The 21333-nt window shown below is 52.1% G+C and overlaps 1 protein-coding gene across 3 annotated transcripts in view; it reads right to left on the bottom strand.

Moving 5' to 3' along the window:
- The window catches only part of ATP6V1B1 (ATPase H+ transporting V1 subunit B1), a 79281-nt gene that overhangs the window by 37465 nt on the left and 20483 nt on the right, over positions 1-21333 (bottom strand). The window contains exon 2 of one of the 3 annotated variants that reach the window (XM_048846455.2): positions 10718-10773. In XM_048846455.2, the coding sequence (XP_048702412.1) occupies positions 10718-10773 (56 nt within the window). Of the gene's footprint in view, positions 1-888; positions 1175-10717; positions 10774-21333 lie in introns of those variants that run through there. The other 2 variants (XM_075128173.1, XM_075128174.1) reach the window with 2 other exon arrangements.

A 21333-nucleotide genomic window follows, 5' to 3' on the forward strand; every position in this document is an offset into this window, starting at 1 on the left:
AAAATGCAGGCGGCAGCAACGTGGGCTGAAGGCTTATACTAGTTCTACGGGGAAATGTAACATGCGAGCCACCATTTATATAGCTGTGTTGTTAGACACGCTCATCCCAAGTGTCTGGAATAATGGGAGTTCAAGTCTTGTCTGAAGTGCCATTTTGTGCTGAACCGAGCCCATAGGCGTATGCAGAGGGACCGTCAGCATCAGACATCCATACTCTTGTGCCTTGCACTAACTGGGGCACTGTCCGAGCGGTAAAGCTGTTCTTGCCCATGGGACTGGCCCGATGTCAGCATCCTAAGCAAGGGTCACCAGTGTTTCAGCAGCAGTAAGGAGGAGGAAACGGAGCGCAGTTAGGAACCAATTCCTCTTGACCATTAGTGAGAATTGGGCCCCAAACTCCCCTTTGGGCCTTTGAAAACTGACCCCAACGTTCGCTCCTGCACAAACCCAAATGATTTAATTGCTGGCAGATTTAAACAACTTTTCTCTTGCCTTTAAGGCCAGCTCCCACTTAGAGCCGGGGGCCATTTGTGGCAACTGGTGTAGATTAAGTTGGCCTGGAGTTCCATCCGTGCCAGCCCGGAGAAAAATGCCCGGCATAAGACGTCCAAACAGCTAAAGCTAGCAGGGAAATTGGCTCAGAATCACGGTCTGCGCTTGGACCTTCAGTCAATGCCAGGCTGGTGAAAACCACCACATCTGAAAGCCTCTCCTTCTCCACAAAGCAGGGAGAGGATGAGGGCGGGTGCAAAGGGCAAGCTGCCCCCCCCCCCCACTGCCCTGCCCTCCCATAACCCCCATTTTGAGCAAGGGAGTAATTCCCCTTCTGGCTACAGCTACATCCCCCGGACTAACACCCATGCAGTTACACCAGGGAAGGATACGTACCATGGTCGCTCTCTACTGACCTGGCTTGGATTCGAACCAAGGGTCACGTCTACATAGCACATGCAGATTGCAGTGCGGGTAGGCTTTAATCTAACGAACCCAGGTAATGATCATAGTAGAGACGTGGCGGCTCAGATGTCAGCGTGGGCCAGCTGCCGCAGTACAAGGCTGCTGGGGACCTGGGTACGTACTCAGGTTGCTAGTCGGCTGTCATATCTTCACTACTGTTGTTACCCGTGCTAGCTAGATTAAAACTAGCACAGATGGGCCTATATCCCATTACGGCACCCCCCAGCCCCCCTTTTGCTTTCTAAGCTCTGGCACTGTCCCACTGTCCTTCCCTAAAGTTGCCAAATTGTGTAAATTCCAAGGGACGGGCATTTTGCCAAACCTCCAGCAGCCCTGCTCCATTTCCCTTCCTTGCACGCACCGGCGACTGGCCTGCTGGCTTAGCCTCAGCCAGGACTGTACAGTTTCCCTGGCTACTGGGCATCTACGCCTGTGAACTTTGGACTTTAAATCTCCAGTAAAAACCTTCTTTTAAAATAAACAAACACGTGGCCCAGCTCTTTAACTGATCTTATTCATTTCCATCCTGCACATGTCAGAACGAAAGGTACTATCGCCATGATCCATGATGTTGCAACTGATCAACAAAGCATTTATTTATTACCAGGCATAACCCTTCCTCGGGATCCAGGGGCAGCTACGTATGGAATGCAGCTTTCCTGGCTTTAGCGTTGGCCGCTTTTAACTCGGGAGCTGCCTTATTGCCACTGAAGAGAGCCTGGACAGCAGGGTTCCAATAACAGTGAACTCACTCAGACAGGTGGGTTCGATCCCTGATCTCTAGACAAGCACTGAGATCGGTGACAAACACAGAACTCTGAACACCCAGCCCCGTGCCCGAGCCAGAAGATCATGCCCCCATCACTGAGCAAACCGGAAGCAAACCGGGGCCTGGTGTGAGGGGACGCACAACTCCAGCCCATCCATGTCCATGGAGCTTATAGCCGGGCTGAATCTGCTCTGAAAATGCAGGATGACACACATCAGTGTCCACTAGAGGTCGCTTTGTCAAATCAAGCGACCGTGTTTCCCCCGTCTACTAAAACCTCCGGGTGGCAGTAGCTACAGCCAACAGAGCTAGTCAGTTTGCACAAGGGATGGAACGGCCTGTGTCCACTGGTGTCAATGGGGAGGAATTTCTTTCAAAGACCACGGTGTCATGCCAGAGTTTCACTGCGGAGTCTGGCCTTGGGGAGATACAGGCATTTTACATAATGGGGATCACAGCCATATAAATCTCCCCACTGTACTTTCCACTACACGCATCCAATGGAGTGAGCTGGAGCTCACAAAAGCTCATGCTCAAAGAAATTGGTGAGTCTCTAAGGTGCCACAAGTCCTCCTGTTCTTTTTGCGAACACAGACTAACATGGCTGCTGCTCTGAAAACGGCCACAGAGGTGTAGGTGAATACCTACATACACAGTGAGAAGGCAATTATATAAGAAAAGAAATCTAGCTGCCTTTGCAGGGTGGCCTGTTAGGGGGAACACCACTATTTACTTCTCTCCATTCTGAAAACAGACCATTTATTCTTACCCTTTGTTTCCTACCTTTTAACCAGTTTCTGACTGATTCAAGAAGGCCAACAGCATATTGGGCAGTATTAGTAGGAGCATTGCCAGCCGATCGAGGGAAGTGATTATTCCCCTCTGTTCGGCACTGGTGAAGCCACAACTGGAGTACTGTGTCCAGTTTTGGGCCCCCCACTAGAGAAAGGATGTGGACAAATTGGAGAGAGTCCAGTGGAAGGCAACGAAAATGATCAGGGGGCTGGGGAACATGACTTACGAGGAGAGGCTGAGGAACTGGGGTTATTTAGTCTGCAGAAGAGAAGAGTGAGGGGGGATTTGATAGCAGCCTTCAATTACCTGAAAGGGGGTTCCAAAGAGGATGGATCTAGACTGTTCTCAGTGGTGGCAGATGACAGAACAAGGAGCCATGGTCTCAAGTGGCAGTGGGGGAGGTCTAGGTTGGATATTAGGAAACACGATTTCACTAGGAGGGTGGTGAAGCACTGGAATGCGTTACCTAGGGAGGTGGTGGAATCTCCATCCTCAGAGGTTTTTAAGGCCCGGCTTGACAAAGCCCTGGCTGGGATGATTTAGTTGGTGTTGGTCCTGCTTTGAGCAGGGGGTTGGCCTTGATCAGCGGTTTTCAAACTGTGGGTCGCGACCCAGGACTGGGTACAGTCAGGCACTGGGTCGCGGTGGCTCTGGTCAGCACCGCCGACCAGGCCGTTAAAAGTCCCAGGCCGTTAAAAGTCCCATCGACGATGCTGCCCGGCTAAGGCAGCTAGTGCCTACCTGTTCTGACACCGCGCTGTACCCCAGAAGTGGCCAGCAGCAGGTCTGGCTCCTAGGTGGGGAGGAACATGTGGCTACACGGTGCCCCTCCCCAAGCACCGGCTTCGCTGGGGGGGGCGATGCCTGCAGGCAAGAGCTGGGCAGAGCCACTTCCACACCTCCACCTGGGAGCCAGGCTGCTGCTGGCTGCTTCTGGGGCGCAGCGCGGTCCACGGTGCCAGGACAGGCAGGAAGCCTTCCTTAGCACCCCCGCTGCACCGCTGACCAGGAGCCGCCTGAGGTAACCCTGTGCCCCAACTCTGCATCCCAACCCCGTGTCCCAATCCCCTGCCCCTGCCCTGAGCCCCCTCCCAAACCCAGAGCCCCTTCCTGCACCCCAAACCCCTCATCCCCGGCCCTACCCCAGAGCCTGCACCCCCAGCCCAGAGCCCTGACGCCCTCCCCACCCCAACCCCCTGCCCCAGCCCTGAGCCCCCCCAAACCCAGAGCCCCCTCCTGCATCCCAAACTCCTCATCTCTGTCCCCACCCCAGAGCCTGTACCCCCAGCCCAGAGCCAGGCCCTCCTCCCACACCCTAGCCCCCTGCCCCAGCCCAGAGCCCCTCCCACACCCTGAACCACTCATTCCCAGCCCCCCCTGCAGCCCTCACCCCAACCCTCTGCCCCAGCCCTGAGGCCCTCCCACACCCCAAACCCCTCATCCCCAGCTCCCTTGGGTCACGAGCATCAACAATTTTCTTCAACTGGGTCACCAGAAAAAGAGTTTGAAAACCACTGGACTAGATGACCTCCTGAAGTCTCTTCCAATCCTAATCTTCTATGATTCTATGAAAGAACCTTCCTTCTTGGCCCATGACTACTTACTTTGCTTAAGAGCCTTTGGTGAGGGACCTTGTTAAAGACTTTCTGAAAATCTAACTACACTGTATCCACTGGATCACCCTTGTACACGTTTGTTGGCTCCTCAAAGATTCCCCAACAAATCATGTTCATCTCTGTGCCTGATAATTCTGTTGTTTACTATAGTTTCAACTAGTTTTCCCGATACCGAAGTCAGGCTTACTGGCCTGTAATTTCCGGGGTCACCTCTGGAGCCTTTTTTAAAAATTGGCATCCCATTAGCTATCCTCCCGTCATCTGGTATGGAAGCTGATTTAAATGACGGGTTACATACCAGAGTTAGTAGTTCTGCAATTTCACATTTGAGTTCCTTCAGAACTCTTGGGTGAATCCCATCTGGTCCTGGTGACTTATTTGTGTTTAGTTTATCAATTTGTTCCAAAACCTCCTCTAATGACACCTCAATCTGGGACCGTTCCTCAGCTTTAGGTGACCGTTCAGTCACCTAAAAAGAATGGCTCAGGTTTGGGAATCTCCCTCACATCCTCAACCACAAAGACCAATGCAAACAATTCATTTAGTTTTTCTGCAGTCTCCTTATCGTCCTTGGGTGCTCCTTTAGCATCTCGATCATCCAGTGGCCCCACTGATTGTTTGGCAGGCTTCCTGCTTCTGATGTACTTAACATGTTATTTTTTTTTTGCTGTTACTTTTTGAGTCTTTGGCTAGTTGCTCTTCAAATTCTTTTTTGGCCTTCTTAATTATATTTTTACCTTTCACTTGCCAGAGTTTATGCTCCTTTGTATTTTCCTCTGTAGGATTTAACTTCTAATTCTTAAAGGATGCCTTTTTGCCCCTAACTGCTTCTTTTACTTTGTTGTTTAGCTATGATGGCAGTTTTTTGGTCCTTTTACTATGTTTTTTAATTTGGGGTATATTTAATTTGAGCCTCTATTATGGTGTTTTTAAAAAGTTTCCATTCAGCTTACAGGGATTTCACTTTCTGCTCAAGAAACTCCCTGAAAAAGCACAAGAACAAATCTGCACAGACACACCCCTAGAACCCCGACCAGGGGTATTCTATCTGCTACCCAAGATCCATAAACCTGGAAATCCTGGACGTCCCATCATCTCAGGCATTGGCACCCTGACAGCAGGATTGTCTGGCTATGTAGACTCCCTCCTCAGGCCCTAAGCTACCAGCACTCCCAGCTATCTTCGAGACACCACTAACTTCCTGAGGAAACTACAATCCATCGGTGATCTTCCTGAAAACACCATCCTGGCCACTGTGGATGTAAAAGCCCTCTACGCCAACATTCCACACAAAGATGGACTACAAGCCGTCAGGAACACTATTCCCGATAATGTCACGGCAAACCTGGTGGCTGAACTTTGTGACTGTGTCCTCACCCATAACTATTTCACATTTGGGGACAATGTATACCTTCAAATCAGTGGCACTGCTATGGTTACCCGCATGGCCCCACAGTATGCCAACATTTTTATGGCTGACTTAGAACAACGCTTCCTCAGCTCTCGTCCCCTAACGCCCCTACTCTACTTGCGCTATATTGATGACATTTTCATCATCTGGACCCATGGAAAAGAAACCCTTGAGGAATTCCACCATGATTTCAACAATTTCCATCCCACCCTCAACCTCAGCCTGGTCCAGTCCACACAAGAGATCCACTTCCTGGATACTACAATGCTAATAAACGATGGTCACATAAACACCACCCTATACCGGAAACCTACTGACCGCTATACTTACCTACATGCCTCCAGCTTTCATCCAGACCACACCACACAATCCATTGTCTAAAGCCAAGCTCTACAGTACAACCGCATTTGCTCCAACCCCTCAGACAGAGACAAACACCTACAAGATCTCTATCAAGCATTCTTACAACTACAATACCCACCTGCTGAAGTGAAGAAACAGATTGACAGAGCCAGAAGAGTACCCAGAAGTCACCTACTCCAGGACAGGCCCAACTAAGAAAGTAACAGAACACCAGTAGCTGTCACCTTCAGCCCCCAATGAAAACCTCTCCAGCGCATCATCAAGGATCTACAACCAATCCTGAAGGACGACCCATCACTCTCAAAGATCTTGGGAGACAGGCCAGTCCTCGCTTACAGACAACCTGTAGCAAATACTCACCAGCAATCACACACATCACACAACAAAAACACTAACCCAGGAACCTATCCTTGCAACAAAGCCCATTGCCAACTCTGTCCACATATCTATTCAAGGGACACCATCATAGGGCCTAATCACATCAGCCACACTATCAGAGGTTCATTCACCTGCACATCTGCCATCATGTGCCAGCAATGCCCCTCTGCCATGTACACTGGCCAAAGCGGACAGTCTCTACGCAAAAGAATAAATGGACACAAATCAGATGTCAAGAAGTATAACATTCAAAAACCAGTCGGAGAACACTTCAACCTTCCTAGACACTCAATTACAGACCTAAAAGTCGCAATTCTTCAACAAAAAAACCCTTCAAAAACAGACTCCAATGGGAAACAGCAGAACTGGAATTAATCTGCAAACTGGACACCATTAAATTAGGCTTGAATAAAGACTGGGAGTGGATGGGTCATTACACTAACTAAAAACTATTTCCCCAGGCTAATTTTCCCCCTACTGTTACTCACACCTTCTTGTCAACTGTTTGAAATGGGCCATCCTGATTATCACTACAGAAGTTTTTTTTCTCCTGCTGATAATAGCCCACCTTAATCGATTGGTCTCGTTAAGAGTTGGTATGGCAACCCCCATTGTTTCATGTTCTCTGTATATATATATCTTCCTACTGTATTTTCCACCGCATGCATCTGATGAAGTGGGCTTTAGCCCATGAAAGCTTATGCTCAAATAAATTGGTTAGTCTCTAAGGTGCCACAAGTCCTCCTCGTACTTTTCGGACTGTACCTTTTAATTTCTGTTTAACTAGCTTCCTCATTTTTGTGTAGTTCCCCTTTCTGAAATTAAAAGCTACTTTGGTGGGCTTCTTTGGTGCCTCCCCCTCCAGGATGTTAAATTTAATTATATCATGGTCGCTATTATCAAACAGTTCAGTTGTATTCACCATGTGAACCAGATCCTATGCTCCACTTAGGACTAAATCAAGAATTGCCTCGCCCTTTGTGGGTTCCAGGACTAGCTGCTCCAAGAAGCCGTCATTTATGGTGTCAAGAAACTTTATCTCTGCATCCCGTCCTGACGTGAGATGTATCCAGTTAATATGGGGATAGTTGAAATCCCCCATTACTATTGAGTTTTCTATTTTTATAGCCTCTCTAATCTCCCTGAGCATTTCACAGTAACCATTACCATCTGGTCAGGCAGTCGGCAGTATATCCTACCGTGATATTCTTATTATTCAAGCACTAAATTTCTATCCATGGAGATTCTATGGTACAGTTTGGTTCATTTAAAATTTTTACTACATTTGACTATGTTTTCTTTCCCATACAGTGCTACTCCCCCACCCTCACGACCTGCTCTGTCCTTCCAGTGTTACCATGTCCCATGGATTATCATCATTCCACCAAGTTTCTGTGATGCCGGTTATATCCATATCCTCATTTAATACCAGGCACTTAAGTTCTCCCATCTTAATATTTAGACTTCTAGCATTTGTACATAAGCACTTATAAAATGTGTCACCTTTTAGCTGTCTACCAACACCCCCCATTTGCTTAGCATAGGATTTAGCCAAACACAAACTAAACATGATTTTGCATGTACAGTATTTGTGCCACATACCATGGTTACTTTCCAGCGTGGCTGCATCACATCATCCAGCCCGTGGGGAGAGCTCTAAGCAGGCAGCATGTGCCAAGGAGGGAAGGGGACAGAATACAGGGAGGGCTCCAAAAGGACTGTACCGCTCCCTTGTTCTCTGCCCAGCCCAACAGGGGTTTCGGCTGTGCCAGGACAGGCCGTCCCTCCTCCCCTTGATGAATGTTAATTGAGACCCAGGGCCCACCTAGACCCCTCCTCCATGCAGGCTCCCACCCCTCTGGTCACAGGCCACCTGCAGCAGGTGCTACTGGGCAACCCGTACCACAAACCAGCTGTTCCGATGCTGGGCGCAAGGCTCTGCTCCAGGGGGCGGGGGGAGGGAGGGCACTGCAGGGCTCCCCCTTGATCCGTCCACGCCGAATCGGCTCCAGTTGCAAGATCCATGACCCCCGCGCCCTGCAGCTCCCTTCCCCAGAAGCTCCCTTGGGATCTCAGGCCCACGTCCTCCAAGACATTTACGCACCGCCACCCCGTGGGAGTTTGGCATCTAAAAACCTTGGAGGACCAGTGCCTGAGAGACAGCCTAGCCCTTCTCCCTCTCCAGTGTCATCTCTGGGAATAGGGAGCTTCAGGGCACACTAGGCCCCCAGAGATGCCCTGTTCTCCTCCTCCCCTCTCTGCACCTGGACAGGGTCCGGTTCAGCCACTCGGGGGCCCTGGGCATGACGCAAGGACTCCAGGGCCTCTGCTTCCCTCTTAAAGTGGTGGTGGCAAGGGGGCCCACCCCTTCCCAGAGAGCCGCCCTTTCCCCCAGGAGCATCAGGGACAACAGCTGGGGTTCATTCCCCCTGCCCCGCCCACCCTCAGGGGAACAGGAGCAGAGGTAGCAGGGTGCCTGCCCGGGACTTACCCCAACAGTAAGGGGTGTAAGTGTTCGGGTGAGTGCCCCAGGCCCACTGTGCTGCCTGCAGGCTCAACTGCTGGGCTGAACAGTGGGTCTTGGGGTTAACCCTTTGCCCCTTGTGATGTATAGGGCAATTTCCCCCTCTCAGAGCTATTGGTGCAGGCTCTCAGCAGACTCAGGCAGATGCAGTTGCTGCATTGGTTACCCTTAGGTCATATTTTCAAGCTTTCCTTTGCACCCATGGTTCACGTGACTCCAGGAGCCGGCACCCTTGTTACAGGCTTGTAATGCCTCGGCCTTAATCCACCATACATCTGTGCTTTCCCCCATCTTTCTGCCAGCAGCAACACCTGTGCCACCCAGCTGTCATCTGTGGGATTGACCGGGGGGGCAGCGGGGGCGGTGGGATCACTGACTGGAGCAAAGCAGATAATCCTAATGCACAAGAAGGAGAATCCAGCAAACCCCATCCCTCCTCCCTGGGCCCAGCCCAGCTACCCAGCACAGATGTAGATCAGAATTGGAGTCACTGTCCCTCCCCTTCCCACTCCTACACACATGGTCTGACTCCCACTGGGGCAGAAAGACCAGCAACCCAGTGGATCTGGCCCACCTGAGCCGCCCCTGGAATCACTAGTGGCAAAGAATCAGCATAGCACCTCTGTCTGCGCCATACCCCCCGGGCAGCCCCAGGCATAGGGGGCACGGCTGCGGGAATGGGGGCATGGGCTGAGTGGCTCTGTGCTCCGGCTAAGCCCAGCGGCTGGAAGTGGGGAATCAGGGAGCTGCAGACCTGCTACAAGCCCCCTTGGCTCCCTCTTGCTCACTGAACACGGTTCAAATCAGGCCCCCTCTTATGGCCCTTTACACCCAGGGGAGACACGTGATTCTGTGAGGGGAGGCTGGGGGAGATGACATGGGGGGAACCAGACCCTTTCCCCCCACACACAGCAGCCTGGCCCTCTGCCGGGGGCCCGAGAGGGTCAGGTTCATTCTTGTGCACTCCCTGCTCCCTGCACGGGGGGCAAACCCCTTGCTCCAGGAGATTGCGCTGCTGGCCCTCCTCGGCCAGCTGGACAAGCTAAGTGGGAGGCTCCCCATGCAGGGTCCTGGGCCGACGGGCTGGGTAGTCAGGGGAAGCGGTAACGAGGAGGCCAATCGCGAGGCCCTAGGGAGGCATCTGTTCATTATGGGCACAAACCCTGGAGGCAGCTTCTCTCCCACTTTGCGTCAGAGGGGAAATGCCACACAGGGGGCCCGATCCTGATCCCGGTGAGCTCAGTGGCAGCCCCCACCCCCCTTGGAATGGGATCGGGGCCGTGGAGAGCAAACCAGCTCTTCCTGAATGGTTCAGGGTTTCAAGAGCAGGAAAACCTCTCCCTGTCCGAGGTCTGGGGCTCTCTGCACGAGGCTGCGGCTGGGTGGCTGCGATGTCTTTGTGGCAGCGAATGGTGCTGAGCCAGGCACTGCCTGTGGGGCCGGGAGAGAAGGGGCATGTTGAGAAGGCATCAGGGCTCAGCAGAGCTAAACCCAGCCCCGTCCTCCCACCCTAGCCCCCGAGTGGGGTTTGGCTTGTGGGCGCCCCTCTGCCCCCGAACCCTGGGCTGGGGCTTTCAGTCATTCCAAGGAGGGCTGTAGAAGGGACGGGCCAGTTCCGGGCCTTACCGGCCTCGAGGGCACAGAGAGATGCCTCCCCTGGGTAACTCGAATACATCTCCCAGCACCCCCGGCACTTGGCTTAGACTCATATCCTACGGTACCACTAAGGAGGGACCAGAGGAAGAAAACGGGGCCACTCAAGGGAGAGGCGGGGGCCAAGTGGGGTTGACAAGGGCTGTGTGTGAGCAAGGGGGAGAGCCCAAAGCAGAGGTGGGGAGAAAACATAGGGCTAATGCCCAGTCGTTTGACATAGGATAAAGTACCAATGAATGCATGCCTGTTACCTTCACATTGTCCAGCACCACGAGCGGCCCGTTGACACCGCACACGGTCCGGTACGCTGCAGAGCAAAGAGCACGGCATTAGAAACGGACTCAGAACAGGGCTGGTTCCCAGGATCCGGTAAGACAGGGACAGCCCCAGGAACATCAGTGCAGCATCCACTCTATCGAAGGGTCAAAGCTGCAAATCTTAGGAACTGCCAGAGTAGATTGAACCTTGGGTCACTGGTCCAGTCTCCTGCCGCTGCCAGTCGCCAGTGCCAGAAGCAGGGTGTAAGAACCCCACAGCAGGCAGAAGTGGGATAATCTGCCCCCTGTTAAGGTCTCAGCCTACTTCCTATGAATAGTATTTACACTGTGGTAGTGCCCAGCAGCCCCAGTCATGGGCTGGGACCGCACTGTGCTGGGTGCTGTACAAACACAGAAGAAAAAGACAGTCTCTGCCCCCCCAAAGAACTGACAATGTAAATTAGAGATTAGTTCAAACCCTTAAACACAAGGGTTTATATCCCTTCCAAAATCTGTGTGAGTGTTAACTATGAAACAATTCTGGCAAGTCTAGTTGTCTAGCTTCTAAGTCCTTAACTGCATCTGGTGGCAATGAGTTCCACGGGCAACTTATACACGATGTGAAAAAAATATTCCCTTTCATCAATTTTGAATCTACCATCTTTCAATTTCACTGAATGCCTCCCAGTCCTTGTGGTATGCGAATAAAAGCCCTTGATCGGTCTTCTCTAGCCGGTTGATACTGTCTGGGGAACAGCTGGGAGGGGAAGCAGGGGTCTCTGCAGCCTTAGAGCCGGCCAAAGGGGCCTCCTGTAGTCAGTGCCACTGGCATTCCCATCCCCAAGACGGGGTGGGGGGGACTTTTTAGCACTGCATGGGCCGAAGGGTCTGAGCCAGAGTCCTGACTGCAGCGAGGCGGCTGCCGGTCTCCTCTCTGAAACACAGCGGGAGGGGCAGACGTACCACCTGCAACATTTCTCGGGGGACACCCCCCACCTTGAGATGTTATTGAAGTTTAAGTAAGAGGGGAGCCATTCTCTTATTTAACTGTCTGACTGTGTAACCCCACGACTGGTTTCACGGCTAAATCCTAAAGCCAGGATCAGGGTCTAGGACCTGGAATTATGTTCCTGCACGCAGCCCACGGAGGTGCCCCGAACCCAGCCCCCTGTGAAAAGGCTGGTGCATGACATGTGTAGGCACCTGACATACGTGTGTGGGTGACAGAGAGCGAGCGCAAACTGCACTCTACTGGATAGAGTGAGAACGGGCCAGCTGTGTGTCATAGGCTCTGTACTGCCTGCGGAGGTTCTCCTTGAGCTCAAGCATGCAGGGGCCATGCTTTTGGAGCAGGGAGATTTATCCCCATGGCTGTGGTGTGCGGTTTAGCGATACCTGGGACGTTGCTAGGTGAGCAGGGATTTGTTCTGGGAGGAGAGATGGCTGCTTTCCTGTTAAAATCCCCACGCTGGGTCTGTTGTTGTATTAATTAGACTCTGCACCCCTTTCCCCCAGTGAACGAAAGCTAGCGCCAGAGAGCTCCTTCGGCAAAGAACCGCAGGGTGCGCCCATCCCCTTCCCTAGCTTCACGCGCACAGCCACCAGACCCAGAAATTCCTCCAGCAACGAGAGCCGCATTTGCACTGATCTCTTCCTGAATGCGCTCTCTCCCCTGCCCCCAGCCCGCGCCTTGCAGCGTCAAGTCTATTAGCCCTGACATGTATCGCCACCGTTTCTGTAAAGGTCACGACCTGCCCAGTAGGCCTTGCACATCTGGGAGCCCCGGGCCCAGGCTGCCCCCGCGGCGAAGGGGGGATGGGATCCCCTACCTTGCTATTTGCCAGATTTCAGACCCCTTCACCCAAAACCAACCCCGGCTGCAACCGAAAATCCAGGCATTGAACTCGCAAACGCTGCTGGAAGAGAAGCGAAGGCGAAACCTACCTCAGCCTCTCCCCCATCCCCAGGCCTGCCTGGAGTGTAATTAACGAGGGCATACGGCCCCACCCCCCCAGCCAGCTGCAGGGCTGTGTCCCATGGCAGGGCTCTGGTGACATCATACACCGTGACAGTGGCGAGACTGGGCGACAAGTGAGTTTAGCACTTCAGAAATGTCACTGTGCTTTTGTTGGAAGCTGTGAAAAGCGGCTCTCACTCTCTCTCTCTCTCAAAAAGAAATGGCACCTTCTTACTCAGCTGCTCCCTGGGCTCCTCGATGTCAGAGCCGCTGGCGCTTTGGTGGCTCGTTCCTCCTGCTGGAGCTAACTCGGTGAAAGACAGAAGGAGCTGCACTTGTGCCTCACCAGCAGGATTGTGTACCCAGCAGTCACGCCTGGGCAACCCCAGAACGGCGAGTGGAGGTGCACAGGTGTGGGCAGGAAGGCAATGGGGCTGCACAGGATGGAGGGGCGGAGTGTAGCCTGTGGAATCTTTATTCCTGGTGGCGACCTGGGAGATGGAATGACACCAGCTTGACTCTCAGATCCCAAGGAGCAGCTTGTGGGTCTGGCCGTTAGAAGAAAACCAAACATTATTTGTATTATCACGGTGCCTGGAGCCTTAGTCATGGCCCGGGACCCCACTGCACTAGGTGCTGTACAGACCCACAGCAAAAAGATGGTACCTGCTCCCAAGAGCTAACAGGCTAAGTATAAGACAAGAGACAACAGATGGATGCAGACAGATGGAGGGCTACGTGTGAACAATGAGAATGCTGGTCAGCATGCTAGGGAAAGGTCTGGGCAGCCCGGCCAGGGGGAAGGTTGCAGGGCCAGCTGTTAGAAAAAAAAAATAAAATCCATCTTTCTACTTGTAAATGAAACACATATGATCTGGCTTCATTGGGACAATCAGCACTGAGCCCCGCACTGCCATTTATACAGAGCAGACCCACCGTTTCAACCGAGCGTAGCACGGAGCCCAAGTGGGCATCTAAAAAAAGAGCCCAAACCTAGCATAGCAGTTGAAATCTGGGCTTGGAGTTTGCAATGGGGGCCCATGTGGAGGTTGATAGACAGGCTGCAAGGAGGTCAGTGGTTCTCTGCAAGGCCTTTGCCCCAGTTTTGTTTCCCAGGGTTTATAGTCTCAGAGCTTCCCTGGGAATCTCAGGTTCTTTTGAGCCCAAAGCTCCGGATGCAGCTCAGCCCAAAGGACTGAGGAAATCTCAAGTCTCCCAAGGTTTTGGCTGGAGATGGCCCCAGACTGTCACCCCAGAGCTCTGGGAAAGTTCAGGTCCCGATCCTATCTTTGCAGCTGGCCTCTCTAATGCAATGGGCCAGGACAGATCCCCTGATCCAGACGCCCCTGGATTGGGAGGGAGGTTGGCTCTGAAGCTGAATTTTGTGCCCTGCTTCCCTCTGTAGTCTGGACATGAAGCAAGAAATCGGCCCCTGGTTCTAAGCTGGGCTACTTCAGCTTGTCAAAACCCTCATGGAATGAGGGGGGTTTCAGGCGGATATGGCTAGGTTGCCAGACATTTTCTTTGGCTCTTGTTGCTGATTTGCACTCCCAGGAGAGGAAGGGTGACCTTGCCATTAAGGTGCTAGCCGGGGACTCAGGAGATCTAGTTTCCATTTGTGTTTCTACCACAGACTTTCTGCCGTGACCTCGGGCAAGTCACTTGATCATGCCGTGCCTCAGTTTCCCCATCTGTAAAATGGGAATAATAATCCTTCCTGTCTCCCACCTTGTCTGTTCAGGCTGCAAGAGCTTCAGGGCAAGGACTGTCTCTTGTACCTAGCATATTGGAGCCTCAAGGTGCTAAAGTAACGTTCCCACAGAGCGGTGCTCTCCCTTTCTCTCTACCACTGCCCTCACTTCCCCTGGTGTACATTGGTCGTAACTCTGCTGATGCCAGTGGAGGGACAGCCAGGCGTAAAGCTAGGGTGAGAGGCGTGTCAAACCCCAGGGTGCTTTCTAGCCCCGTCCTGAGCAGCAAGCAATGGCAAGGTGATGGAAAAACCTGCCCCTGAGCGATCTACACCAAGCCCCACTGGGCTCTTCTGTGCCGGCCATGTAATGGTCTCGAGGAGCCTTACAAACATTCCTTGAACCTTACAACACCTCCCTGCATCAGCGTGCACACACACACTCTACCCTTCGGTTGCAGGCCAGCATGAATCCAGAGGCTGCCAGGGTTTTGGCTACCTGACACGGGCCATCTATTTAGACCTGGGCCCTGCATGATTGCTGAGCTGGTGCTGCCTTGTAGCAGACCATGGACTCAGCGGTGCGGCGTCTCCTGCTGGTTTTAGGAATTAGCTCAACTCCAGAGCATCCTCTGCTGGCTTGCCTGCCTCAGGCTCCCTGTCCCTCCGGGACCCCGGTGCCCCTTTACCCTAGGGGCTCTGCCCCCACAGCAGTCCCCACACTCTGGGTCTCCCCTCCCAGGGGAACCCCCAACCGTCTATGCTAACCTCACCTCAGTGGCTACTGCCAGTCATCATCTAGCCCTGCTCACTGGAGCAGACTGCAGTCTGTAATGGCCGCTCATCATGGGCAAGGGGGTTGGACCAGCTGCCTTTGCCTATTCCCAGGCTGCTCCTCTGCAGCCCCAGTACCTCGGTCAGCCTTCAACAAGGCCTCAGCCTGGGGTTTTACCAGGCTGGAGCTCCCCAGCTCCCTTCATCCTTCCACTGCACTGCACTGCACTGCACTAGGTACCTTGCTCCCAGGCAGCCAGGCCCTTCCCACTCCAGGGCTAGGGTAAGACTCCTTCAGCTCCTGGCCCCCAGCCCTCTTATCAGGGCCAGCCGGGCCCTGACTGAGCTGGCCACACCTGTAGCCAGCTACTCCCTCAGCTGCTCTCACTCCTTATCCCAGCCACAGCCCTCTCCCGGGCTGCTTTTAACCCTTGTTCTACTGGAGTGCCCCAATACATGCCTCCATACACGGAAGCATGTTCTCGCTGGCAGGGAGAGCGCACACTTTGACCTTAGCCTGCTTCCAAGCTGGGGCTTGATGTCTCCTGCTTCTGAAAACTGCATCATTCAAGGTGGTTACCTGGGCAGGTGGCGTCGCTGGCAGCCCTGCAGGTGGCAGCCAAACCGGTGTCCAGCATGGCAGGAATATTGGTTTGCCTTTAAATAGCTTGCGAGCCCTCTACTGGCTCTCACTGGGTTCCACATTTTAGAAAGCAGCCAGAGATGCAGTGTGTCTATGTAGCTAGGCCTTCTCCATTGTGTAAGTCCAGCAAACATGGCTATTTGGACCCCACCATGGCTGCATTACTGGTAGTGCTCTGTAAAGAGCAAAAGACACAACATTTGTCTTGTGAATGGCACACCTCATGCGTGGGGACATAAACCGATCCTCAGCTGGGGTCCGGAGACAAGGGCCCCATCCAAACCCCGTCTAGGCCAACGGGAGTCTTTCCAATGGCTCCAGGGGCGATTGGACCAGGCCTTCATTTCCTATTGCACAGGAGGGGTTATGCCTTCCTCTCAAGCGTTCGCTCCAGGCGTTCTCAGGGACAGACCAGCTGACCAGATGGAGGGTTTGGCCATTCTGGTAACATCTCTTTTAAAACGTATGCTTGCTCTGGCAGCTCTGCTCCAGGCCCCTGACCTGGGCTCATGCCCCAACATTTATCGTCTCCACAGCAAGCAGGATACCCATGTAAGTACGCGCAGGACTCAGACCTTTCCTCCAGCCCGTCCCTCCCACGCAACTGTCTGAGCGGCCACTTTCCCTTTCAAGTCTAGTCCCGCCAGATCTCAAACCCAGACTGATCAGTCCCACGCTGTTTTCTGTCCATCGCCATCACTGGCTCCGTCCTCTCACGCCCCTTTGGGTGACTCCACTTGGGAACAAGCTGCGGTCTGGGCGACACGACCCAGCTTCCATGTGTTACCTTCAAGATGTGGTTCATGTTGGGTGATATTATGACCACTTGACCTTTGAGCCACTTGGATGTATCCTAGAGGTTCCTGGCCCTCTTCCCAGAAGGAAATCCAGGGCAGCGGCTGAGCAGAACTTGGCTTGGCATCAGTGTCTGGTTTTTATTTTTTTTGCTATGTTACTATTTGGCATCAAATGAGGGAAGGATCCTGAAGTGCCTGGCTGGCAGAGCTGGGATCCTGCCATGCTCTTCCCAACGTCTGAGCAGTGACAGTATTGTGTTTTCTGCTCTTAAGTTTTCTGTACAGATGGTTTGACTTTTTCAGGTGTGCAAAGGCATGTTTCCTAACCACCCTCCTGTTTATCCCTGTCTATCCCCTATCAGTTCCTCCATCCCCATACAAATCCATCTAGATAAGAACATCAGAATGGCCAGACTGGGTCAGAGCAATGGCCAATCTAGCCCAGTATCCTGTCTTCCAACTGTGGCCAATGCCGGGGCTTTGGAAGGAATGAACAGAACAAGGCAATTATCAAGTGATCTATGCCCTGTTATCCAGTCCCAGCATCTGGCAGTCAGAGGCTTAGGGACACCAGAGCATGGGTTGCATATTTTTATACTATTCCTATGCTCACCACAGTGTCATAACACCTTATGGTACTTTGCTCCTTCTAGTCAAGGATCTCAAAGCACTGTCTTTCGTATTTCCCTTATTCCTGGCGTTTATTGGCTTCTCAGACTCTGCAAAGGAGTGAGGGATCTAATGGGGCGATGGAGACAGACCTGCCCTCTCAATCTTCATCCTGCCCCCGAGCCTTTGATGCTCGTTGACAATGGAGATCTGCTCTGCTGCTGCCTCTCATGGGCCGGTTCTGTGCTTAAATTCGCTCTCCACAGCGCTTCCGTGTCATGGCCACAGGAGCCTTAGTGACGCACGGATGGACAGATGGGGCTGCCAGTCCCACTCGTGGGCCCCTTTTATCAACAAGGGATTCATTTTGATGAGCAGCAAAAGCTGATGCTGAATGGAAATGAAAGTGGGGCTCAAGGTAGGGAGACCGCCGAGTTCGCACAGGACAGCAGGCTCACAGTGTCCCCTTCACAGAAAGGATCAGCAGGTTTGTAATGACTACAAGAACTCAGCATCTTGATTTGACACCTCCTCCTACAGAAAACATCTCCAGCAGCTAGCAGCACAGAGGGGCATTATCTCAGGACTGACTGAGTGAAGGGTTGCGGGGCTAGATGGACCATTGGCCTGACTCAGTTGGGCCATGCTTATGTTCTTACATGATTTTGTGTCAGAGACAAGGTGGGCGATGGAATATCTTCTGTCGGCCCCAAAAAAGCTACACAGAGCTCTGCTTCAGGCTTATGCCAACAGAAGTTTCTGCCTGGTTTCTGTCATATCCTGGGACCAACACGGCTACAACAACACTGCAAAACGCTACGGAAGATTTCTTGCAGCATTTAGGTTTTTCCTGGGGTGGGGACAAATCTCCCCTCCAAGTACTGACCTGGTTAGATTCCACTCCGCTGGGGAATCTGACACAGTCCCAGCATAACGTACAATTCATCCAGTTTATAAAGATGTTTTAAAAAACACATGAATAATTGTTAATGCTTTTTGTCTTTCAAGCACTCTGTGAACTGACTGATCCTCGCAACACCTCTGTGGGGTAGTTAAATACCACAGTCCGCATGTCAGGTTCTCTGCCTTGCCCATGATCACGGAAGGCATTAGAGGCAAAGCCAGGAGCAGAACACAGGGACTTCGCTTCTGTCAGCTGTGAGTACGTGCAATTTCCCCTGAAGTCCATGGGAATCGTGCTCCAGATAAAGCAGTTCCAGGTCTGATTTTACACTATAGAGGCACCTAGAAACTACATCTGCACCGTAAGAGACAGTCCGTGCCCTTCGGTGTTTGCAGTCTAAATAACCAAGACAAAGGGATTAGATTTAGCTGCAATTGGGGGATGGAGACCTCCGACAATGAGAGATTTATTGACTTGCCCCAGGTCACACGCATGTTTGTGGAAGAATTAGCTAGCAAACCTGATCTTCTGAGTACATAGCTAGCACCTTCGGCCAATCTCCCTGGACTCCCCTTTCTTGCTACCCCATCTCTGTTCTCACATAGCCAGTGGTGTCTTTGCTGCCCCCCCTTCGCTGTCGATAGCTCCAGCCCACACTCCCGCATACCCTCTTTGAGGGAGATGCTCATATTCCCTTAATTCCTTCCATTTTTACAATTAGCCATCTCTCTGTTACTCAATTACCTCACAAGTCTGCCCAGCAAACCGGCCTCCCATTCTGCAGCCTGGGGGGGTTTGGGTGTTGCGGGGGCTGCTTCCCCCAGTCACTGGTCTCCCCTCCTTTGTCTCTTTTATTCCCAAAGTGACTATTCTTCCTATTATTTCACTCCCCACTTTTTTACAAATATCCTTTGCTGCTCTGGCCGCTTCCCTTCCCCAGGGAGGTTTTGTTGGGGCCTTTTCTTCTCTCCTTGCCTTTCCTAGCCCAGCCCGTTGTTTAGAAACCACCCACATGATACAGTAGTCGATGGAGCAGCCGGCCGGTTCAGTCCCTTCCTGTCTGTAAAAGCAGCCCCGGCTCCTAGCCATCTGGCGCAAACTGGCCGCCGTGACCCCATTCAGGAAACTCATTGGCTCCCGGGCAGCCGCAGGACTGGGCATCTCCTTCCAGCGGCGGTGTACGAGGGCTTGGGAAGAGGCCACTCCAACAGCAGCTACTCTCCCATTGGGGCACAAGGACACTCTGCCCATGGCTGGCAGCAGCATTCCCTTTCCAACCCTACAGCTTGAGATCATCAGGCCATTATATACCAGTTCCCACTTCCTATTCCTCATACGTGCTTCCTGGCTGGCTCCCTAGCTGCCCAGCCAGCTTCTCCATATGCATGTTCCATTGCCCCAAGCTTTGCTTTGGTTCCCCTTGCATCTTTGGTCTCTTCTGCCTGTGGACCTACCTGGCCCCCATCGCTGGTGTGCACAAATATAGCTTCCCACCTTCACCGTGGCTCAGGACATCATGAGAACAGCAGGCCTGTTTTCAAGTCCACTTCACTGGCTCCCAGTCAGCACCTGATGCCAGCTGAAGCCTTTTGTCTTAATCTTCAATGCAATTCATGGATCAAGCCCCAGCTAGAGCAAAGACCAAATTTCAGTCTGTGCAGCCCCACGACAGCCCAGGATGGAGCTTGTGAGAGCAGGGGGCAAAGCGCTCTCTGTCGAGGGACTCCAGCTCCGGGACCATTGTCTGGAGGAGATCAGGCAAATTGCCACCTTTAGGAAATGCTGCAAAACCTTCCTCTTTGGAAAGACTTCTGCTCCGTAAGAATGACACTCCCAACGCTGACACCCCTTCAGCCCAATAAACCCCGCCAGCCATCCAACACATCCCAAAGGAAAGTAACGTCTTAAAGCAAAATTAGCAGCCCCTCCATTCCACGCAGGGTGATGGCCCTGAAAAGAGAGAAGAGCCCGAGATTCCATGAAATCCGGTAGGGATGTTGCTACTGTTGTGGATTTTACGTGCAAGATGCTCAGACAGAATGGGAATGGATGCCAGGATAAAACCCTTAGATAGACCTGGATCTTGAGGAGGGATGGGGAGGAGAAATGGTTTAAAGGATCAGTTCAGAGGGGGCGTTCCAGGCGTATGTGCCGTGTGGATGAAAGCACATGAAAATGTCGGTGGAAGAGGCAGACAAACAGCGGATGCAGGATGGTGGGAGGGGACAGGATAATCAGCTGGACAAGCGAATAAGCAGAGGGGGTAAGTGTGTCTTAGGGTGTGTCTACCTAGCAGCTAGGATGGTGCTGCCCAGTGCAGGTAGCCAATGCCCAGGTACAAACCCACTTGACCCTCGGGGTACATAGTTGGCTGGCTAGTCTGAGCCGCTGCTGTGGCCAGACTTCTATTTGTAATGCACTAGCTCATGTTCCCAGCTGCTGTGTAGCCGTACCCATAGAAATAAGGACAAAAAGCTTGGACATAGAGTTAGTCAAAAAGTGTATTTTCAAGAAACACCAAAATTGTTCTTTTTCTTCTAAAGTTTGTTGATAAATTTTTCCGATTTTCACCAAAAAGCCAACTACAAACTTTGTTCGGTTTGCAGAGGTTGAAAACAAAAACAAATTGCCGAGCGACGAAACGGTTTGAGCCTTTCAGCCACCAAAGTGATATTTTGATGAACAGATCCATTTGTGGGACATGTCCCAGTTAATCAAAACAACCATTTTTCGCAGCAAAAAGCTTTAATAAAAAATTATCAGCCAGCTTGGCGTCAACGCAGTGGCTTGTCTGAAATTACACTCGCTTGTGCTATGTAACCTGGTCCTTACTGTGCTGAATTCAAGCCTCTCTGAGCCATCGTTGCTTTTCTCTAGGTTATTCTCCGTTATGGTCTCTGATGAAAAGCAGATGAAGAAGGGATTCTCCTCTGCTTGGGCCTACTCTCTTTTATCCACCTGTTGCATAGTCTCAAAATTCTAGATTGCGAACATTGTGCTTTTGTCTGTACTGTGCAAGGGGGCCCGGATCTGCGCGCAAATGGAGTGACCTTGTTGCAAAGAGGAAATAACAGCACCAGGCAAAAGGAAAAATGGACCTTGATCATGCCATGGTGAAAATCCATCGATGGGAGCAACAGTAAATGAGTGACAGGAAGAAGAGGGGAGGAAGAGAGAGAGAAGACAGAAAACACAGAAAGAGGAAGATGGAAATATATTTAAAGAGACTGAAACAG

The sequence above is a fragment of the Caretta caretta genome, chromosome 4 (genome assembly GCF_965140235.1).
Source record: "Caretta caretta isolate rCarCar2 chromosome 4, rCarCar1.hap1, whole genome shotgun sequence".
Lineage (NCBI taxonomy): Eukaryota > Metazoa > Chordata > Testudines > Cheloniidae > Caretta > Caretta caretta.